The 23,024-nt window shown below is 39.2% G+C and overlaps 1 protein-coding gene across 1 annotated transcript in view; it reads left to right on the forward strand.

Annotated features, from left to right (window-relative positions):
* Positions 1-7,851: 7,851 nt before the first annotated feature.
* galnt18b (UDP-N-acetyl-alpha-D-galactosamine:polypeptide N-acetylgalactosaminyltransferase 18b) overlaps positions 7,852-23,024 on the forward strand; it is a 77,698-nt gene continuing 62,525 nt past the window's right edge. Inside the window, 1 exon segment of the mRNA XM_056381354.1 lies at positions 7,852-8,788. Within this exon segment, the coding sequence (XP_056237329.1) occupies positions 8,551-8,788 (238 nt within the window). The 5' untranslated portion in view covers positions 7,852-8,550.

The raw sequence follows: 23,024 nt of genomic DNA on the forward strand, positions 1-23,024 counted from the left end.
CGTAGCCTGTCAGCTCCAACCAGTCTGGCAACTTCTCCGTCCACAGACCTGCTGCTCACTGGATGTTTTATTGGTTTTTCGCACCATTTTGAGTAAAATCTCTAGAGACTGAAAAATCTCAGGAGATCTGCAGTTTCAGAAATACTCAAACCGGCCGCTCTGAAACTAACAATCACGCCACAGTCAAAGTCACTGAGATCACATTTTTTTCCCTCCACATTCTGATGTTTGAGTGAACATTAACTGAAGCTCCTGACCTGTATTGCACTGCTGTCACATGACTGACTGACTGGATAACTGCATGAATAAGCAGATGTAGCCTATGTTCCTAATAAAATACTTGGTGAGTGTATATGCATGTCCAATACCGGATAGTGCTTTACTCTCTACTTCATTCCTGCATGAAAAGAATTTGAAGCTGAAATGGAGAAAGTAGGCCAAAGAAAAGAGACTTTACGCTGGGCATTAGTCTCCACTATTATAATGTTCAGCGATGATGAGTTCATTTCTACTCCATAGTCGCTGAGTAAAAAGCCGCCAGACTTTGAAAATCTTATCTGAATACATGTTTGAAACGTTCAAGTCCTTCAGTATCATCTAAAATGTATCAAGCTGCAAAAATACCTCGGCTCCGTACACATGAAATGTGAATATATGAATGTTGACTTTTACTTTTTAATACATCCACGGTCACATCTGTACAAATAACAGAATAAACAAGTAAATACTTGTATCTGTTGTGGTTATTAGGGCCATCAGTATCATTTCTGTGTGACGCTTCTGGTGTGGGGTTTTACAGCATTATACACCATTCTTTCTGTTTGTTTCTCAGTTTTCATTAGACCCTGAAAACTATTTTACTCTGGATCAAAACTGAGAAAGAATTACTGCTTCATGTCATTTAGTTTCCATAATAATATTTAGTACCGAACACTGAACATACTTAAACTGAAACACCACAGTACCACCAAAGATTAGTGGTTATGACACACTGCACATCACAGCCATCTTCAGTTGCATAATATCAGATAATAGCTACTTATGTAAACAAGACACTTGATGAGCTCAGTTTATCTGACATCCTCAGTAACATGAGAGGCTCTAATATTGTATTAGCCACAATGTCTAACAATTTACGTCAAATAATTTGTTCAGGAAAGAGCTTTAGGTTAATTAAAATGCTAATGAAATCACATTTTGAAATTACAGATAAAAGCACATTTTAATTCCGGGCTTTGTGAGGGCCCTTTCCTTCCACTATCCGCATCACTACTGCTCAACTGTACTCAGTGTATGAAGAGTTTGGAGGGTTGGATTTGTTTATATCCCTTTTCCAGAGTAAAAACACAATCGCAAACATGAAATGAAATGGATTAAAATGTGTTTGTTGTCTGCTCAAATGTGTCATTAGCATGTGTGGCTAACATACACTATTAACCAAGTGTTACTGCCGAAGCCAAGGAGCATATCGTTGGCTTGAGTTAAATTAGGTAAATGGGAGGAAAAACAAAACAAAGATAACAGCATTTGAAATCAATAATTAAAAGCTGCAGTATGTAAAAAGTAGTTTTCAGTAGTGTCTTAAACTGGGGCAACGCTCAGCACGCCTGATCTCCTTTAATGTTTTCAAAACATTATCTATATTTTTACATATAACATCTTTTCACTAAAGTTGTTCTGTTTTGCCCACAGGTTGGGAACCACTGTGTTTCCTTTTATAAATTTATCAGTCAGTCTTCATCTTGAAAGCCTTTTCTCGAATTTTATTATTTCTATGAGCAGTGAGGTTGTGATATTGTCATTTTCTCATTTAGATCTTGAAAAAACATACAAACAATTAGCTAAGCAGCTAAACACGGTTATGTTGACATAAAATACCAGTCTGATCTCATATTTTTCCCTAACATACTTGCAGCAGTAGAACTGACTCTACACTGTAATACAAAGAACAGTTGTGTATCATTGTCCTCTACATGGACTATCAGCCTGTGAAGATGATACTTTTTGCCTGGGACGTCACAGTATATTGTGAAAATGCGTGTAGCCTGGAAGCAGAGCCAAAACCTATGAAGACTTTTACATGTTAAATCTTCCACAGGTGTCATTATAAACTGGATCTGCTGTGTGAAAACAGAAACCAGCTTAGCAAAAGTCACTGCGGTGAGAGGACAATCAAGAAATTATTTAAATTTGTTTTTAATTATTTATGCAATATGTTTTTGAACTGGATGAAGAAACACTGTTAATGGTATTGTTTTATTCATGTGATATAATGAGACATAAAAACATCAGAAAAGATTAAATTTTTATTTGGGGAGAGAGTTGTCTCATGTCTTTGCTGTCAAATGTGTCATAAAAGTTCAAAGATAAAAACATTTTCACAGCAGAACATCTGTAACTTCAACCTGTCACTGGGGATATTTTGATGATTTTTATAGTTTAGGGTGAGGTTGAGCCATCACAGCTCAACTTCGGAACAATGTGTCTTTGAGTCAAAACTACTTTCCAGTTTCCGTCAGGAAAAGAAAGGATATTTACAGAGGAGTGGAGCTGCAGCAACAGTGTATTTGGAGGCTAATCCTTGTCAACATTGGCCTGACATCATGTCAGTGCTTCCCTCACACATTCTCTTAGTCTCTTATTTCACTCTTTCCTCCTTCTTTTCTTCGTTTTTTAACTCCAGTATGTTTGACCAGAAAACACAAGTTATGCTTTTGCTTGCTTTTCTTTATTTTATCCTTACTTACCTTACTTGACTCCCTCCTGCTTGGACGAGAAAGCCCCCAGACTTCATTTTCAGGGCACCACACTGAGCTTGTAATTTCTATTTCCCCTCAAAACCCAGGTGAGTTCACCTACCTTTCTCCCTCAATATTCTGCCAAAGTCGACTGCTGCTACTCTTCAAACCCTCTACCGTCACTTTCTGATACATCAGTTGATTTTTTCACATCAAAAAAAAAACCCTCTTGAGTCCCTCCGTCTTGTATAATTGTTTCTCCCCAGCAGGGATAGTTGAAATCAGTCCTCTCGCTGGTTACCCTCTGGAGCTGGTTTTCATTTTCAAACATTTTCTGAGCTCATTTACTCTGCAAATACTTTCCAAAATTAAAGACTTTCTTGGTCTTGCTTTCATGGTCCATTGCGGCTGTGTGCCTACCTTGAGACCTGTGGTTTCTCATTTTTTTGTGGTTCTATTTGAAGAGATGAGTTGCTGCACTTCACAGGCAGCCTGCATAGCAAACCATGTTATTAAGACTCACAGCACTGACCTCGAAATGCACAGAGAGATGAAATTAATATTAAAATTATCCTTAGCAAGATAGGGCTTTACTTCAAATGAGTCTTCACCAGGTGGATGCAGCTTTGACTGCAACAAGGTGAAGTAGGAGGCTCTTCTCCACTCTCTCTGTGGGCTCCAGGTTGGTGGTGTTTAAGGGTCCAAAAACTCTCTGCAAAAACTACTACTTGTAATTGTTTGAAACGCTGAGCTAGTCATTGTATTTTGTCCTCATCAACTCCCCTCCAAAAACTATGCTGTGATTCAATCCCATATAAACAGCACAAAGCATAATTTACCAGAGTCAGCTCTTATCTTCCCCGGTCTCAACAAAAAAATACCATATACTGTAAGCTTCAAAGAGGAATTATTCATTGCAGGACTTTTGAATTGCATTGCACAGCTACCTGTGATACTGCGTCTTCCTCTTGTTGATTAATTAGACATGGAAGGTCTTGTGTGCTCTGTTTGCTTCCTTGCATTTCACTTGTTTCATCATGTATTACAGCACTTCATTTTGCCATGTGAATGATTATGATTAGAGAGATCTAGATAGGTTCGCACTTTCTCCCTGTATAGTCCGTCGAGACACACTTGTGATGAAGGGTTCTATAAATAAATGAGCTTGAACTTAATGTGATTTTCATCTCATAATCCCTGTGTCCACATCTCAGCTACTTACCTTAATATGAGGGCTTATTTAAAAGTACAAATATTCAAAACACTTCAGCGCAGAGTCAAAAAAAAAAATCTAATCAGAATCTTTGCCCTTCAGCTGTTGGCAGTGAAGACTTGTAATATAACTTGAAACCATGTTTTTTAACAAGGTGCAGCGATAGAAGCCGGAGACAGGAAGCACTACTGAAAACTTCATCCCTCTGATTCTTATATAAATGTTTCAGATGTGTTAATAAATTGTAAGCACAAACATCACATATGTTGCAGTTCTGCATGTATGAACACGAGGTTATGAGAAGGAAAGACCAGTTTCGGTAATGTGACTTTATGAAAATAGTTTTCTTTCATTTATCCGCTGGTTGAATGTCAGACTTAAAATATTTTGCTCTCGATCAAAAAAAACCCCATAAAACTCTATGGTTGTAAATCATGCAGCGTACAAAAGGGACTGGTATAAAGCTTTTCAAAAAATCACATTTATGAATTTATTTCAGTCTCATGTTCAGTCATCAGCAGTGTGCACCATATACATGAATTAACTGAACGTGATCCTGTCTCGGGGGAAATTTCCTTTTCCTGTTGGCCCCCGCCCTCAGAGAGTTCAGAGTTAAGGAGCACTCACCCACTCCATATGAAGGGTGATTTGTGTCAGCCATTTCTAGCGTTTAATGGGGGGGGGGGGGGGGGGGGGGGTCTTTTCCAAAACCTTTTTATCAATGTGCACAAAATTTTTATGAACAAAAATCACTATAACTCAAAGGCATCATGTCAGAAGAGGTTTTAGATGTAAAATTAATCACAATTATTTATTTACTTTTCTGTGCTGTTAAGGTCTAATATGTACATGTCGAGTGTGTGCTTCGCTGATTAATGGTCACTGTCTCCACGGCTGAGGAAGTCAGAGTGTTAGTGTCTTTGTCGCTGGGACCTCGCTGTAATGATTATAGGATAACCTCTTGCACGAAGTAATTAATCAGTCCGGAAGAAGCCCATTCGCTCAGACTAAATGTGACAGCTGCTTGGCTGGGTGGATGACTCACTGGGAGGATCATAGGTCCCTAATACCAACCTCAAAGGGTCCATGAGGCTGGCTGCAATTCAAAGGAAAGAAATCAATAAAGGTTGCAGGTCTGATACCTGCAGGTGTTTGTGGCTTGTCAGTTAAAAGCATACACAGCTTTGAGGTCGTCTTCATGACAACATTTTGTGTTTGACATCCAGTGGTTGTACTTACAAGGACACATTTTGTTCTTTACGAGGAGGAGAGGTCAAAAATATAAAATGAAACCGGAGCTCAAACTACTCAACGGTGAGATTCATACATCGTGGTGTAGACCCACTGCTCTGTTAGTTAGAAAACAAGCTAATCTTTGAATCTGCCCTTCACTGGGACTGTTTGGTGACGTAGCCGAGATTTTTCTCATTAAAATTTCAATCCGCTTTAATTGTATTCATCTCTACACTGTGCACATTTCGCAGTCTGATAAACATCACTCAGTGGAAGAAATTATTCCAAGATTTGATTAGAATAATTAGATGTTTCTCAGATTTCAGTGAAATATTTCTCCCTCACTCATATCAAAAGTCTATTTTAGGTGATCTCAAAGTTGGAATAAAGTCCACAAAGACCTACTGAGTGAGGACAAAATATCAACTTCATGAAAGAAGTGAAAAGAAAAACACGCAGACTCCAGGGATGAAACAATTATTTTTACCATCACATAATTGGCAGATCATTGTCTAGAGCTGAAACAGTCAGTCAATTAATCATTTAGTTGTTCGACCAAAAATGAATCAGCAGCTACTTTGATAATTGATTAATCATTTTCAAGGAAAAATGACAAATGTTATCTTGTCCCAGTGTCTTAAATGTTGGGCTCGAGTGTTTTACTTGGTTTATATCATTGTAAACTCAAAGTATTTCTGTTTGGATAGTTGGTCGCACTGAAAACATTTAAAGATGTAACCTTAGGCTTTGACAAAGAGCGATGGGCATTTTGTTTTTACCATTTTCTGACTTTTTTTAGACCAAACTAACAGATTTATCCAGACTATCAGATTAATCGATAATGAAAATAATTGTTAATTATTTCAAAGCCTAAACTCATAGTCTTCGAATTTCTTGCCTTTCTTGCCAGAGATATTCAATTGTCGTTGCCAAAAGAGGATTCATTTTGTGCTGATCGACTAATCAATTACGCCTAATTGATCATTTCAGATCTACAAGGCATACATGATTGTAAATCATATTCTGCACAGTCAACACTTTAAATTTATATTCCATAATGGACCTTCAGGAGAGGACCGTTTGCACCTCGGGGCATAAAATCCCACAAATAATTTATTGACTGTCAGCAGATTCTCTTGGGTTAGGATGAGAGATTAAATGAACAGAAAAAGTGAGAAAACACTTTTTCATCACGTCCGTGTAACTAGCAAACAGAAAAAACACTTCACATTTTGCAAAGCAGAACAAAAAGCTTTTTTCACTCTAGCAGGTGTGTTAGCTGAGATGAATGGGCAGCATGCTCCTGCATTGATCATCCCACAGCCATAAATGGCTTCTGCTGAGCAGACAGCACAGAGGGGGTGGTCTGCCGTTACATCTGGATTATAGAAGGAAGAGCAAACGAAGCAATGCTGATGGACTTTGACTGACAAAATGAATTAGAGCCAATTATTGATACCCTCACGTCTTTCTAATGTGTAGTCATGTGCATTGGAGTTGAGGAGAATCTTTTCTTTATCGAAGGGCAGCTTATTTCCAGCTGTCTCTCTACCATCCTCAGTAATTGGAGGTATACGATAGCAGCCGGCCACAAAGAAGACGATTCAAATGCAGTTTGCTCTGAAAAGCCAGTGACTGTGAATATTGTTGCAAACAAAGAAGTTTGAACTTTTCTTTCCCAATCATGCTTTGCAAACATGTTGCATTCATCCAGAAAAGAAATGTGGGAAATCGAGTGACAATAATGCTGTTTATTCCATTTGAAAAACATAATTCATACATTATATCGATGTAACATTTATTTTCTTTTGTCTCTGACTATAATACTTTCACTCCGGCAGCCTGTTGTACCAGCCGTCTCGCTGGCTGGATGACAAAGACTGTTATTAGCAAGGATAATATTGGAAAATACTGTCAAAACACAATCAGGACCTTGAGGACAAATATAGCAGAAGACCTGACATTGATTTAGATACTGCAATTTTCATCTGCATTTAGAGGATCCTCAGTGAAGCTGCAAGATGTCCTCAAAGAAGAAAATGATTTGATGTTCTTAAAGAGTAGGAGGATGACTTGCAAGAAATGACAAGTCACCCAGCCTTACATACACACAGAAAAGGGGGGAAATAAATATAAACAAAATCCAGAGAGTCTGCTGCACTCCTGCAGATGGGAGAATTATTGCATAGTATTTTGGAGAGCGAACACGGGCAAAAAAACCCACTACACGATGGCATTTTGAGCTTTTTCTTTCTGCTGTGCCATTTAATGAGCTCCATTCTTCTCCTTGGCAGCACAAATAACAAGAACTGAGACCAGAACCATTCATAAAATTCTGGTATACTCTGGGACTGATATTTACAGTTTGGTGGGGGGGCGGCAAATTGCTTCAGGAGGTTAAACTGCTGCTCTTCAAGATCAGTTTGTCTGCAGTATTTTCCCTTGGAGCAGATCTGCTGTAGCCTAATTAGTCTGCCTAGTATCTTTTCCTGCTCTGGTCTAATTACAGAAACACATGGGATGAGAACAGCCTCTTCTCTGCATCCGGTGTGTCTCACAGTGAGCTGGACCAAAGCCAGACCTATAACATGACACCCCCCCCCCCCCCCCCCCCCCACCGCCCCCACCTCCACCCCGCCACACCTTGATTTCTCCCGGAGTCCCGCTGTCTCTATCTCGTGGTTTGATCCAGTATTGCAGCAGGTAGCTTACTCTTTCATTTTAGATCTCATGGCAATAAAACTCCAAAAGTGCTTTCTAGTCGTGCTCGGAAGGATGAAAAAAAAAAAAAAAAAGTCTCAGAAATCCTGCGCTTCAGCCGGATGTGTCTCACTGCTCAGGGATGGAAAGCAAACATCAAATGTGCACTGTTCGGGTTGTTGTGGCGCAAATGTCTCGTCGTTTGGACAGAAATAGGTTATAAGACTTTGTGTCCTGGTCTTATGGAAATGGTCCGGTCAGATCCACTTTCACAGTGAATCAGTGCGCAGCAGGGACGCGTGCAGCAGGGAGGCTGTCAGTCCTCACCATCCCTCCCATTGGCTGCAGCAGGATGCTCGGCGTCTCTCCTGTTTCCTTGATCCTCAAATGCAGCTGGAGCCGATGCAGGTTTGCCACGGAGCGGGAGAGGGAACCTTCACCTGTAGATATTTGACATTAACCGGTGTTTCACCGTCTCCGAAAAACCACAAGCCACTTCTGAAGTAAAGGCTGGGCGCATCGGATATTGCATCGCTGCACAGTCTCTGGAAATAACTTCATTATTCCAGTTTTTTTTTTTTTTTTTTTTTTTTCGCGGGCGACTGTCGCCCTGTCCTCTGGTATAACGGGTATAGTGCAGGCTGTAGTGTATGGAGGGATGTTGGCATGGCTTGCACCAGGAGAACCAAAACTTTGGTGTCCACATGCGTGATCCTGAGCGGCATGACCAACATTGTTTGCCTGCTCTATGTCGGATGGGTAACTAATTACATCGCCAATATTTACATCAAAGTCCCGATGCCTTTGCCGGAGAGAAAGTTAGAGGGTGACAAAAGAGGCGACACTCTCCGGATCATGCAGAGGCTGGATCGGCTGGAGAATGTGGTCAACCAGCACATACAAGGTAAAGCATGAGAAAGTTTCACTGTGTTTATACCTTTTACTTCAAAGTGTGAATTCACAGTGTGTGTGTGTGTGTGTGTGTGTGTGTGTGTGTGTGTGTGTGTGTGTGTGTGTGTGTGTGTGTGTGTGTGTGGTCTGGAGAGGGATAGAGCAGGAATTTCTTTTGTGTGTTAAAGATCAGGTTATTTGGAGGGTGTGATAGAGGACAAAACGTCCTCAGTACAGAGAGGCTGCAACCTAACACATCTGAGAATGACACCTCACATACAAGAGATTAATAATTAATCATAAGTAGGCTGCAATATAATAATATTATATTACATTTCTTCCTCAAACGGAAGAAAGCAGGTCAGATAAATTTAGGCGGAGAAGAATTTATATACAACATTTATGTCATGATTTACAGCGACAGACTCTGCCTCTCCTTCATTAGTGGGCTATACCTTTGCCTTTCGTTAAGGTTAATGCGAATGTTCAGGTTCTGCTGAAACCAGCTGCTCATTCTGTAGAAAAGGGCTCCTCATATCTTGTACTGCACTCCACCTGAAAATGTGGCGTGAAGCAGCATTATGCATCCTTACTGAGAGCCATAATCCAATAAAGTGCTCAAGATTCCATGCAGCAGTAAGAGTTTCATACCTCCCTCAGTAACTCCTTACCTCATCTGAATGAACTGGGATTATAAATGGAACTGTTAAAAAGAAATTCTCCGCACCTTGTTTAGCCCACATCATTCGACTTGAACTTGCTCTTTTACTTTTAGGAATGTCTGGAATCCCTTTCTTCTCAAATTCCTTCAAGCCTTTGCTCCACTCCCGGTGTACAGTTTCTTTACGCTTGATCACACACAGTTAATTTGTCTCCACTCTTGTGTCTTTAGAGGAGCTATTCTTGTCATCACATGAGGGCTCATTCTGGGCAGGTCCCAATTTCAAATGGCACAGAGCTGGTGCAAAAAAAAAAGAAAAAGAAAAAAAAAGCAAAGAAATGCAGACAGAAATCTATGCATGCTTCTTTTTGAGCAATAAGGCTCTGTGCTGAGCTGGGTTAAAAATTCCTCCAGGAGGCAGGTCTCTATTTCACCTTGGCACCCATAGGCATCTGTGGGGAGGAACTTTATATTTGTCAGCGTGGTCAGGGAACATTTCTACAGGGATTTTTCCACTTTAGCAAAATTAAAACTAAAAAAAGACACTTTCAACTTATAGCTTATACATTGAATAGCTTGTTTTGTCCATGGTCTCTAGAATCTGTAGGCTAACGTGTGCGTTTTTGGCAGTTTTAAGGAATAGTCCCACATTTTTGGGAAATACACTTACAGTGGGGTCCAAAAGTCTTAAAAACAACTCAGACATTTGGACCCCACTGCATTTGTTTCCTTGCTCTAAGTTAGACGAGAAGATCGAAAACAGGGGTAAACAGCTAGCCTGGCTCTGTCTGAAGTTATGGCACCTGCCCAGAAACGGTTTCACACACAACCCCCTCCATAAAACCGCGACATATCGTACACTTAGGTGTTTGATTGGAACAATATGTAATGTGTTAATTTGTGAGCTTTCAAGGTGCTTTTCGAGGTTTCTTTATGCTACGCTAAGATAACTGACTGCTGGCTGTGTAGCTTCATATTTGCCATAAACACATGACAGTGGCGTCAGTCTTCTCTTCTTAACTCTCCACCAGAAAGAGCATAAGTGTATTTCCCCCCAAATGTTGAACTCTTCCTTTAAAAACTAACCGTGGCTCATTGTCTTTTTATGCCACTTTTAAAACTAGGACACTCATTCTGTAATTAGTTTTTAAAAAGTCCTGCATATCAAACATTTTCACCCATTCTCTCATGAGCTCAAACACTGTCAGCCAGCATCATTAGCGGCTGCTTTGGGTGTTTGTACCCATTTCAGTTTACGAACCTGTTTCCAGGCCCCAGACGTGAACTGCAGGGACGTGACAGAGATCACATTAATACCAACAGTAAGTCCCTGTGCGTGTCATTGTGGAGGTTTGGAGCGCAGCGTCGTTGTTGACAACAGAATCTGGTGGGGATAATGCCGCAGGAGATTGTTGATGCCGTATAAGTGCACATTCACGACAATAAGAACTCTTGCCATAAAATGACCTGTCACTTTAAATACGAGCCACATTGTCTGGGTTTCCCTGATAATTGCTCTGAATTTATTTGCTACAAATAAAGGCCCGTAATCTTGAGTCTGTGAGTGGCTGACGGCATCAACAGTCAGTGAGCTTCAGGCAGAGCCAGAGATTCATTAGTGCACTTTTGACATCTCTAAAAATACATTTCCTTCCCATATAGTGTTGTGAGACAAGTGCAGAAATTGTAGGCTGTATTGTGACACTTGCATCCTCCAGTTCAGTACTGTCCTGGTCAAACAGTCACACACTCTACATGATGCACTTAGTTTTAGTGCTCCGGAGGCCAGTGTGAGCTCCCAGAGCAACACTGCATGTGAGAATGAAACATTTACTGCAGCTGAATCACTGTGGACAGTCAAGAGGGATGTCTCTGGTGTCGTCTTCACACTCATGGAAATATTCCACTACTGTAACTGTGAGATGGAGTGAAGTGGCCTGTTACCAGGACAGAGCAACATGGCAACAGCACGTAAAGCGGCTGAAGTCTCTCTTGTATTAAGTACAGTCAGCCGAAGAGAATTTATTGGATAGTTGGACAGAGCAGGTTCACACATGCTCACCATGAGGGCTGTTTGTTACACTCACTGCTTTATGCTACCAAAAAAAAAAAAAAAAAAAATCAGGGAAGAATTTAGCAGCTGCTTGTTATTGAACTAGAGACAGTCTGCAGAAGACATTGGCAGGTTATACCTCAGTATATTTATGATGTGGTAGGAAAATAATAATTGGAGTACTTTATGTTTGTTTACTTGTTACTCTAATTCAATCATTTTTATGCTTTTGTGCAACAAGGTTACTGTGCATATGTTTTCATCCTTTTGAATATTTCCATTTCTTTACAGAGGTTTACGGTATATAATCAGATTTCCACATAAAGCTATTATTGTGTTTTGCTTTGCTATCAACGCTGTGTGGCTGTTCGTTGACCTGGGTGAGCAGCTGCATACAATTACCCTTGCACGGATAAATAAGTTTAAGTAGTGTTCAATTAAAGCGAGTAGATGGTTTTATAATGTGTTGATCATGCTGTTGATTTAGTCTATGAAATGCTGGCACACACAATTTCTCAAAGCGCACGGTCATCTCTTTTAATTGTCATGTTTTTTGTCTAGACATATTCAATTTGCTGTCACACATGACAAAGAAAAACATTATCAAAACAGGTGATTCATTTTCTTTTCATAGACTAATCCATTAAGTTAGTTAGTGATTTACTAATAATTACAGCTGTTTGATCGAATTCAATTAAATACAGTCAATGCCTCAGTTGAATAGTTCGGGTTTAAAAGGTGATTCATTTTTTATGTTGACAAACTAAAACAATCAAAACTTTATGTGGATACTGATACTGTCGATGCAGAGTTTGTATTGTTAGAAAATCTGTAGTCCGAGCAAACAGTGTCAGATATATGTACATGACTTTGTTTTAACAAAGGCCTGTTTTATTAGCATGGTGTTCATGAAAAGGCAGCTTAGTTCATGGTTTGCTTTGACCTCTGAGGATGTGCGTTACCAGCGTGTTGTCTGATTGAGGCCTGCGAGAGCTAGTCATCAACACAGCGCTGATCTAGCTGCAAATGATAGTGACAGTTCCCAAGATGGCTTCAAGCAAATCCACCCGTCAAGTCAATTGAGAAGCACAAGTAAATCAGCGCTTCTGCTGATGCTCAGAGGACAGTTATATTTGGGTATTTATCTGATGTGATTTTCCAGAGTGACATTGAATGCAGCAGAATAAATGAATGACGGAGAGAAATAGGAGAGGGGTGGGAGCACATGTATATATGGATGTGTGCTAGTGTTTGTGTGCATGCTTGTGCTTGCAGGTTATGGAATGCAGCTCAGGAAAATACAAGTTACACTTGTACATACAGTACTTCCAGTTTCTTAGTCCTCTGTCCTCTGGGAGGAAAAACTGACAAAATACAGTGTAAAAGGAAGGCAGCCTTCTTTCTTACAGAATAAATAATCTGTTCTTAATAAAAATTAAAAAACCTATTAACTAAAGTTTTGGATGATAATATAACACTCTTACATATAAAATGCATGAATGGGTGTCATAAAGGTATGAAAGAAGTGTTAAATGCAGTACAAATTATCAAGGTGTAAGTGCATATTGATGCTGCTGCAGAAATTGGGGAACATTTCTCCTTTTAAAATGATCTTAATTTGCAGAGACCTCACTTCCAGTGATGATTGTGCTGTTTCAATCTGTCGTGTAACTTCCTCTACAAAAATAAATTCATTTGGCAACTGTGAGAGCTCGTTACCTCAGCAGGTAGGAGATTGCAACAAATCACAGAATTGCTGCTGCCATGGTGAAGGCAGCTGTTTTTTTCTTACTTTCTTCTTATAGAGGCAGGTAGTAGATTTATTTATAGAAGGTGATGATGATGATTTTGTAGTATTATGCGTATTTTAAGTGTAATAGATGATGACTGTTATGTGTCGACAGGGAACAGTGACAGAGGACTAGTGGTTCATGAAGTGAGTGGCTAATCAAGGTGGATGAGGGGCAGGTGTGCTGGCAGGTGATGCTCAGGTGACGGCAGAAACAGCTGAGGGCCGTTGCTGGGTGGAGAGAGGAGGCAGCGACCGGGCAGGTTACAGCCAGATGGAAAGAGGGATGGGCGGACCATGGTCACCATTTGAATTTAGTGTGTTGTTTTTTTAATGTGTAACTTATCCTGAGGGGAACATGAACATCATCATCCATCAAAGAGTGGTTGAGATATTTAAGTGTGGACCAAAGTGGTGGACCGACTGACAGGCGGACGTCACTGTGTTGGAGCGAGGTTTATATTCTTTCATTTATTTATTTATTTTCAAATGCAACATAAGCAAACATTTTTGAAAACAATAAAATTTGTTTATGATCGACCAAGTACTGGGCTAGGTATTTTACAGCTGGTAGACAAACTGAGTACTGGCAACATTTGTTCTAAATGACTGCAAACGTATCTTTGGCATTTCTGTACAGCAGTTTAGCAAGACATTTTGATTTATATATGTCCATATGATAGCTCTGCCATCAATAATATATGTCGGCTGAGTTATCCGTCTGGCTTTACCTTTAAAAGATTATGTGATAAATAAAATATATGTTGAGGGAATATTTTTGTCTTGCTGTTCAGAAAGCAGCCAGGTAGGACACTGGGCGCGCTGAGACACACAAAAAGCTGCATACAAATTTGAATGCCTACCGTAGCTTAGAAGTTGTTATGAATTCATCACTGTACACTGATCGTGCTTCTCAGGTCAGTGATTGTAACCAACATATAATTGGCTCCTGTTGAAACAGAGTGAAGAGAAGAGGCTTTACTGTTCTCCACACTTGATACATATAAAATGAAAGTAACTGTGGTTTCTATAAAACCTTCTGCTGTACATTTATTGAAAGATTGATTATCTCCCAGCAGTTGCTGTTTGCACTGCCTGTCTGTAGGCAGGGCTGCAGCCGAGGTGAGAGAGACAGAGTCCGGGGTGAGGAGTGCGAAAATAAAACAGGATATTCTGGGTGGTAATTCCAATAAATCTGGGAGTTATTGAAATATAGGGATATGAGTGCACTGGAGAATATTTGGTAATGAAAACAATTAATTATCCCGACTCCAGAGGGCAAAATCATCATGAAGAGAATAAATTAGATGTGTAGAAGCCTCGTACAAGAGTGTCGATGCAAAGGTCGTCCCTTGACAATTTGTACTAAATAGATCAGTTCACTATTGCAAATGTTCTCAGTGTAGTTCTTGTCCCCTCTGATTTTCTGCAGCCTCAACAAAAATATGAAAACAACGCTTGTAAGTCTGATGGAAATCTAGTTTAGCTGTGGCTGTATGAGATTTACATTAAAGCTAAAGTTGACAGCAAGTCATTTATCTGATATACACTGATATACCGTGATGTATTGCTAAACGCTTCATTGATTGGTCAAAGAAACACTGTACATATTTTCAGGGTGGATGTAGAGCTGCATTGAATTATTTTTGACCAGTAATAGAAAGTGTCTAAAACACAGAAACTCATGTACTATCAGCTTATCAAATACTGGTGACGGACTTCCTGTAGCAAATATAGGATGTCTGGAGTCCTCTCTCTTGCCTGGTTTGATCTGCAAAATAATGTAAAGAATCATATCTGTAGCGATAGCATGCTAAACGTTCAACTTTCCAACCTCGTCTCCTAAAAATGTCATTAAAATACTGCTATCAGCATAACAAAGAGGCATGTACATTTAACGTATCTGCAAAGCGCTCACTGCCACACAAAACCTGCAGTGTGATTTGATTTTATTCCCAATAACCGGATCCTGGCAATTCAATAATCCATGTTTTTGTGGTTGTGTTTTCGCAACTGAAGCTACCAAAAGTGGCAATCTTGAAGGTTTCGGTCCTGATTGATTTGGTGACACCTGCAGTCACTGGTGGCAACAGCAAATGCAGTTTAATACTGCAGGTCACAGAATTCAAACTATTATCGTTTTTATAAAGAAGTCAGGAAATAATTTGCCTTTTTCCATCATTTTGTGAGCAGCCGTGATCTGATTTTATGCTGCAGACAGCATGAGTCTGAGAGAACAGCAGGGCACAGTGAGAGGAGTTGGTTTCACAAACAGCTTTTTTTCCCCCCTTAGCCGTCAGGACTCACATTCCACTAACATGCATTGTGTGCTGTTGCCCATTGATGTACTTGTCTGATGTTGTCCATTCATGTTTTGCAGAAAATAACATACTGCACTGAAAACAAATTCCACTGGCCTTGGTCGTCTGGCTAATAAGCAATCTATATCTACACGCTGAGAAGTTGGAGGTGTGCAGCCTGTCGTCTGCAGCTCTTCATGTAACAGCTCACCGAGGCTGCTTTGTGTCATTCCATTATCCCCTGCAATATTTCAAACCTATTCGCTGTCAGAAAATGTCGAAAATGACCGTTGTCTTGTTTTTTTAGATGCATTTTTGATTAATGATAGAAACAAACACTTTGCATTAATTTTTCAGCCCTTCACTGAATTCAGTTTTATGCTTTTAATGTGAAGCTGCAGCAGTGATGTTCGGTTTGCATTAGCAGAAACTTAACAACAGCATTTTTCTGGGAATGTCGCCACAGACACCCAGTTCATAATACTGCAAATATACAGTATAAATATTGCAATACTTTCATCAGCCGGCCACAGAATCAATCACCGGCAATTGTTCAGCAATAGATAGTGATTAACAGACATCTAGTTAAATGAAAATCTTCAAGATTGAGTAATACTGAAGAAAAACAACCACAAGAGCAGAAGAAGGTTCAATAAATGAGCCCATCTTTTCCTTCTCCCTCCTTACAAAATCCAAGAGTATGCAATTCTTGAAATAGCTAGATCTGCACCCACCATCTCCGCTGGTCCCGCTATAGTTTGTTCCGAACACAGCAACATAGTAACGTGGCTCCACAAACCCTACATTATTAATGTTGAAGAGCTGAATTTGTGTGTTTTCACATTCAGTAATAATTGTTCTACATGTCTGATTTTAGAGGCGTACTGCAGCCATCAACAGCTGGGGGAGTTCAAATTGTTATTACAGTGTTTTATCGACAACACTTCTCAAGCAAATACCATTAGAAAATGATTGCTACCAAAATACCCACCTGTTTGGAAACCCACTTGTGTGAGGTTATTATGAAAGTCGAATTCCCTGTGTGGGTTTCTCATAATAACACCATACTTTCTCATAATTCTCAGATTGAATATCATTATGAGAAAGTTTTGGTCTTATACTTAATATCTTAAACTCCGCTGTAACATCTTTACATATTACATATCGACAGTAAAGGCACCAGCACTAAGGACAAATCGAAGTGTTTTGTTGCTTCCTGCATTTAAAATTTGTCAGCAGTTTTTTTTTTTTCTCACTCCTCCTCTCTACTTTCTTTTTCATAATTAATGGCACTAAGTGAGGAAGTGTTCTCTGGTTCAAACACACCCATGCCATTATGTACAAAATGGTTTCATCTGCTGATTAACAAATGTAGACTGTCATTTCCTCGTCCAGTAGAGTGTTGTAAGTTTCTCTGTTTGGACTTTTTCTAATGATCTAAACTGTCAGTGCACATTTTCAAACCCATGAGATAGCTTTTAGCAAAATACGGCAAAAGCAAAAAGTTATTTGCCCATTTCTGGCTGAGATAGATAATACTTCAGGCAGACATTAAAATTAAATTAAAAAAATTTAATAAAATACATATATATATATTTAAAATAAAGAACTATTATTGAACTGAACAAATAATTCAGCACATTGATTCAAGTCACTACTAAGCAAATCACAATGAACTTCCCATAAGAGTCTAAAGTGGTAACAGAGCACAGTGTGTTTTATCACCCATATCATCAATTATTTTTTGATTGATCAGTTCATAGTTTGGCTATAAAATTACATTATATTGTTAAAAATGGGCTTTTACCATTTCCTACATCCCTAAAAACCCTCAAAAGCAAATCCTGACATTTAAGAAGCTGGATGAAGGAAACATTTGGTTTCGTTAAAAATAAATGACATAAACAATTACTTGAATACCAACGTAGTTGACAATTAATTTTCTGTTCATCAACTAACTGCCCAATCATTAAATCTCTGCACACAATCCTAAGAGGAAAACTGATCTGTGCTGCTGTGCCGCATTCACTGTCCCATGCAGTGTAAACCATGTCAGATTTATAATGTGCAGTTCATATGTGCTGTCAGTACATAAAGTTTATCTGTTCAGCCCTTCACTAAATTCAATAAAGTTCTATTAACTAACCTCTTAAACCTGACTACATGAGTTGTGTTTGCAGAAACAACATTTTTCATGCATTAGATCGAAGCTGCATTTTTTCCACTCAGCAGATCCATTTGTCTATACGACGGTCAGTATTCAATTCATCTTTATTGAGTCAGCTGATACTGATGTGAGGTTATGACGGGGCAGGGTGGAGATAGCTCACAGCATGAGACTCGACAAGACTGAAGTGAATTACTGGTGCCTCGAAATGAAATTCATCAAAGCTAACTATAATTGAGATCTTCTATCAAAATGCATTTTCCCAACCTTCATTCATCATTAATCCGTCGCTAATATAGACACAACTGGAACTGTCGTCATCTGCTACAAAGCATTGCACTAATGAGCCACAGACCCTCCAAAAAAACCCCCAAAACACAGTAGGCATGGATGGTAAGGTTGCTGTTCACCCACAAACGTCTGAGCATACTTGAACGCACCGCCAATGTAAATTTTCATCTCCCCAGCTTATCGCAGCTAAGCTGTGTTTGCTCAGGACAAGAATTACTTAGGGTCCTCCTGTGATTTGTAATAACTGCAGAGGTTGTCTGTCTTCATCATCCCGTGCAAATCTGTTGGCTTTGTAATCTGTAAAATAAAACATGAAGCTGTATTAAGTATTAAGCAGTGATTTTAACCCATAGAGAGTGCATATAGACTATTGTATGTTTGATATTATATTTCATGCTCTATGTCACCAGTAATTATAGTCCTTATTATTTACCTTTATTAATTATTACTTTTTTTCCCTTTTTTTCTGGCAATTTGAAAATACACATAAAAACATGTGGAGGGAAATGTAACAGAAATCCTGACTCTCTTGTCCACCACAGGCTTCCTCTTTAACACAACTGCACTTTTTACCTACTCCTCACAGGCCGACACGTTTTCTCTGCAAAATTTCCCCGAACAAATTACTTAAAACTTTTTAAATCCAATCAAAATGTATCACATCTCTTCCTGTTATTTGCACAATCCTCCACCAGAATGCAATTGTAATAGAGACAGAAGCATCTTCCCTGCAGACAAGCATCAGTGTGCTTCAGATCACTAACAGCAAAAATTAGGTGCAAAAGGCTTAGTTCCCAGTTCCCAGCTAATTTCACTCCTGTTTGAATTGGGCTTTAGGAAGAATGTTCACAGAATTAAGTCAGATCTCTTATTTACATAAATGCTTGAATTGATGTAATAGAAAAACTTGATTTCATGTCTTACGAGATGTTTCATATAGGTCTAAACATGTAGTCTTGTAGCATTATGTCGTAATATATCATGTACAATATGTCTATTGTCATACGTAATCACTATATACATATAAACCAGTCTGCAAAAGATGATGTTGAGCTCAAGTGGAAAGTGAACTTGATAATTTGTTTTCAGACGGGGTGAAATGTCTGAGTAAAGAGTAAAAACTAAAAGGCAAGTTTAACTCAAGGTTTTACTGTTTTTAAGTTCAACAGTTCAGTGCTTCTCTTTCTAAACTGAATTATTAAAAGGAAAAGTGCTTTCAGGCAGTTTTCATGGACAAAATTTGCAGACAACAAAAGCAAGTAGAAAAGATTTTTTTTATAATGAAATTAATGAGAGGAAATTAAATTAAAAATGTGAATGAATTTTTTACGTGATTAGTACAGCTAACTTATCTCACTGCCTATATATCACATGAATAAAAGTTGTAAAAAAATATTGAGTCAGTTTGCTGGCATGAAGAAAAAGGTGAAACTATCATAGTGAGAAGATTTCCTCCGCTACATTTCTGCCACTTTGTCTGACATCCTGTCCTAAAGTCCATATGAAAGTATCCAAAGTGCGATCCACCTGTGCCCCTGAAGATTTTATGAAAACTTACGATCATGTTCGTGAAATGAAGAGGTTGTAAAAGTGTTTCATTCCCTTGTTCTCAAACCTTTCAACCTTTTCCACCCATCACCGTACAGCTTATGGCTCCGTACAGTGACTGTCGAAGATCCGGTAAATGTGAGAAGTATCTACATGACTCAGCCGTCCTCTACTGTGTCAGACACATGTTGCCTCGTGTTCATGACTAACTGTAAGTGATGCTGCGAGGACTCTTCACCTGTGACCAAACTGCTTGCCCTGGCGTACAGACGTGTCATTTAGAGTTTAATTTAAAGTCAACTGCAACAAATTTAGAATTGACTTATGTATAGTAAACTGAAGGTCTTAGGATGTTTTTAATGTTTGCACGTGTGCTGGGCATTTTAAACAATCCTCTGATATTTTAAAGACCTAACAATTGATTTATAGATCGACTGTCATTATGTCATCATGTTGGCCAGATTTACTGATGATAAAAACAATAGCTAGTTGCAACCTCAGAGCAACTGTAGCCACCAGATTATTTCTGTAGGTGTAAAATATTTTCCTACGAAAACGCCAAGACAACTTCGCTCCCGGCTATTGGTTATCTGCTTTCAACACAGAAACCAGATGAAATTCTCACTAGCTTGGAAAGCTGGGGGAGGGCATCTGGTTATGGGGGAGCTAGAGAAATGGCAGCATTAAGTGACTTATATTTTCACAGCTTTTATTATACACCTTTGAGTTTATAAAAAAACTAAATCAAAACTTATTGTCACGATATGTGAGCTTTTAATTTAAAAAAAAAAAGACTACTCCAATATAAAGGAAAGATACAGAAGAGGAAAAGAAAAGTAATGGTGACTCACACAACTATTTGTACTGTTTCTGAATCCCCCGCTGCTTTAAATTAACAATACCATGAGCACACAAATGGTTTTGGTCGCATTATGGAACAGTTGATGCCTAAAGCTCTGCACTTGCATCCCCCGACTGTCTGTGCCTCTTCCTGGTAAAAGTGCAAGCCATCAAATATTCACAAATGCCTCTAGAATGCAAATGCTTAGCATAAAAATAGATCCAATCCATTTTAAGGAGGTGATTCGGTGCAGAAATGAAGTCATTACACTCCCCCCCCAAAGATAATACTCAGAACTTGGTCTGTATTTGCATGGGGATATCTCAGCTGAATTATACACTGAGGAGAACAACAGTTGGTGCATCGCAGCCCCAGAAATGATTTCTTTACAACACTTTCGGTTACCGTCCGTAGTCCTCTGAAGGAGGTGCATTTGTCGCTGTCAGAAATGTTGAGTGCAAGGTGTGTAAACTGTGTACACAGTGTACGCCGCAACATGTGGTCAGACTTGCCTCTCGTGTGTTAGTCACTCTGTCTAGAAATGCGGAATAAGATGATTCAACTTTTCATTTTTAATTGACAAATCTGTGAAAATGACAAACCTCGATCTTGACTTGTAAGATCACAGAGTCTTGATATTGCTTTGATGTTGATATTGGAACTAAAACTGTGCTTCTCTTCCCCACTTGTTCATAAGATTGCACTCTAAAAGCTTTTGGAAAGGTTTTGGATCTTCTGACAAAACATGATAGGGGGATGTAGCCATCAGGCAGCGCTTTGTCAGCTCGGTACAGAGGCCAGTGGCTGCCATCAGCAACCAGCCAGCAGCCAGTCCGCCTGGCCTGAGGTGCAAACCCACACTGCGCAAAAAAATCCCCTGTCATGTGCTTTTGTGGGGCATCTGCTGTGTGGTGATAAGGGCTGGGCTGTTTCACTTTTTGCAACACAGCACAGAGTTTTGGAGCTAATTATTTATCTCTTTGTATTGTTGTCGGAATTAATGTTAGATAAAACTCTCTCTCAAACTATACGTTCTGTGGCGGAGTCATGATTCGTGATAGTGAGTACACAGCAGGATGTTAAGAAAAATGTGATGTGCAAAATTTAAGAGCACATCTGCTACACTCTGATTACAGAACTGAAACACAGAGCAAATAAACTCTCATATTTCTGTGCTCAGAGCCGTCTTTGCCCGAGCATCAGAATCAGCAGCCTCAGGTTCAACACATTGAGGACTCACTGGGCTTGTCAGCGATCGCTGTGGCTCCACAGGCTGAAATGCTGCTTGGTGCCTCCTGGACAGAACATTAACTGTTGGTTGGTGGGTTCTTTTCAGGTGGTGCGCTGAGGCTCCTCGCGCCTCGCCTCAAGCTGCAAAACATTCTTTTCTGTATTCTGTATACAATAGAGGAATCATGTTCTCTTTGTATATTTGATAATGATGCTAATGTTGTAACAAAAATAATCAGTGTATATATATATATACAGATATATAATATATATATATAGGCCTATCCTTAGTGGTCTGACTAGTTTTCTTGTTTGGTTGGTCTTGGGGAGGGCTTTGTGCACAAATGCTCACTGTAGATGAATGTTTCTGGTACTGCCCAACAGTATGCTCATGGTAATTTGATTGATGCAATAAAAAATAGTTCTTAATCACTTCAACTCAACAGCCACACAGGCAGTTAACCAGCAGGGGGGCTGGTGTTGTTAGTCACTGCTTACTCCCATCTGTGATTTGAGCATTCCCTTCACTGAGTAACGTACAGAGTGCTGAGTGTGAGCTAGCTAGGCCTCTACTTTGTGTAATGTGGGATGAACACAGCACTGCGTCTGTGAGAGCCACAGATAGCTGAGTAGACGTTGAAATCGCATGAACAAAAAAAAACAACCTCTAGCTGCACTATCATATAGTTTCTATTTTCTTACAAAAAAATGAATTCAAATTTCACTTTAACATATTCCTCTCCCAAATGAGATAAGCTGTTTTACACATTCATAACTGTTGTAGCAAGTCTGGTGTTTCACATAGTTTGTTTATCACTGACAGGCTTTTTTTTTTTTTTTTTTACGTTTTCTACCAGAGGCATGATAAGCCTCATTACTGGCCTTTAGCTTGTTTCTTCACCCTGAACGGGTGATGTGAAAGGTGCAACACATTTAGCCAGCTGGTCTTGCAAATGGAGACAGCCTGAGGCTATTTTTCTCCATTTCCTCCTGAATGAGCACACCAGTTCATTCTTGCATCTGGACTGCGAGGTTTTATATGACTGAGGTTAATGACACCTATGATAATAAAATGCGTCTCATTTTGTGTCAAAGTCGATTTTAATTTCCATTTTATTTTCCCAGTTTTTATTTTTCTTTTTTTTGGGTGGTTTACTACGTGTTTTATCGATTGTATTCTTCAGGTGGATTTTGAATTACAAACAACTCTTGCAATATTATTTGTATTTTAGTCATTTACGTGATAGTCAATAAAATGAAAAAACAAACACACAAGAGAGCAGTTGAATTTCTGTAACAATCACTTTGTCCTCTATGTTTTATAGTAAGTGCGAAGTTTCTCAGGCTTTTACATCTTGTACTTTATGTT

This window comes from Seriola aureovittata, chromosome 1 (genome assembly GCF_021018895.1).
Source record: "Seriola aureovittata isolate HTS-2021-v1 ecotype China chromosome 1, ASM2101889v1, whole genome shotgun sequence".
Classification (NCBI taxonomy): domain Eukaryota; kingdom Metazoa; phylum Chordata; class Actinopteri; order Carangiformes; family Carangidae; genus Seriola; species Seriola aureovittata.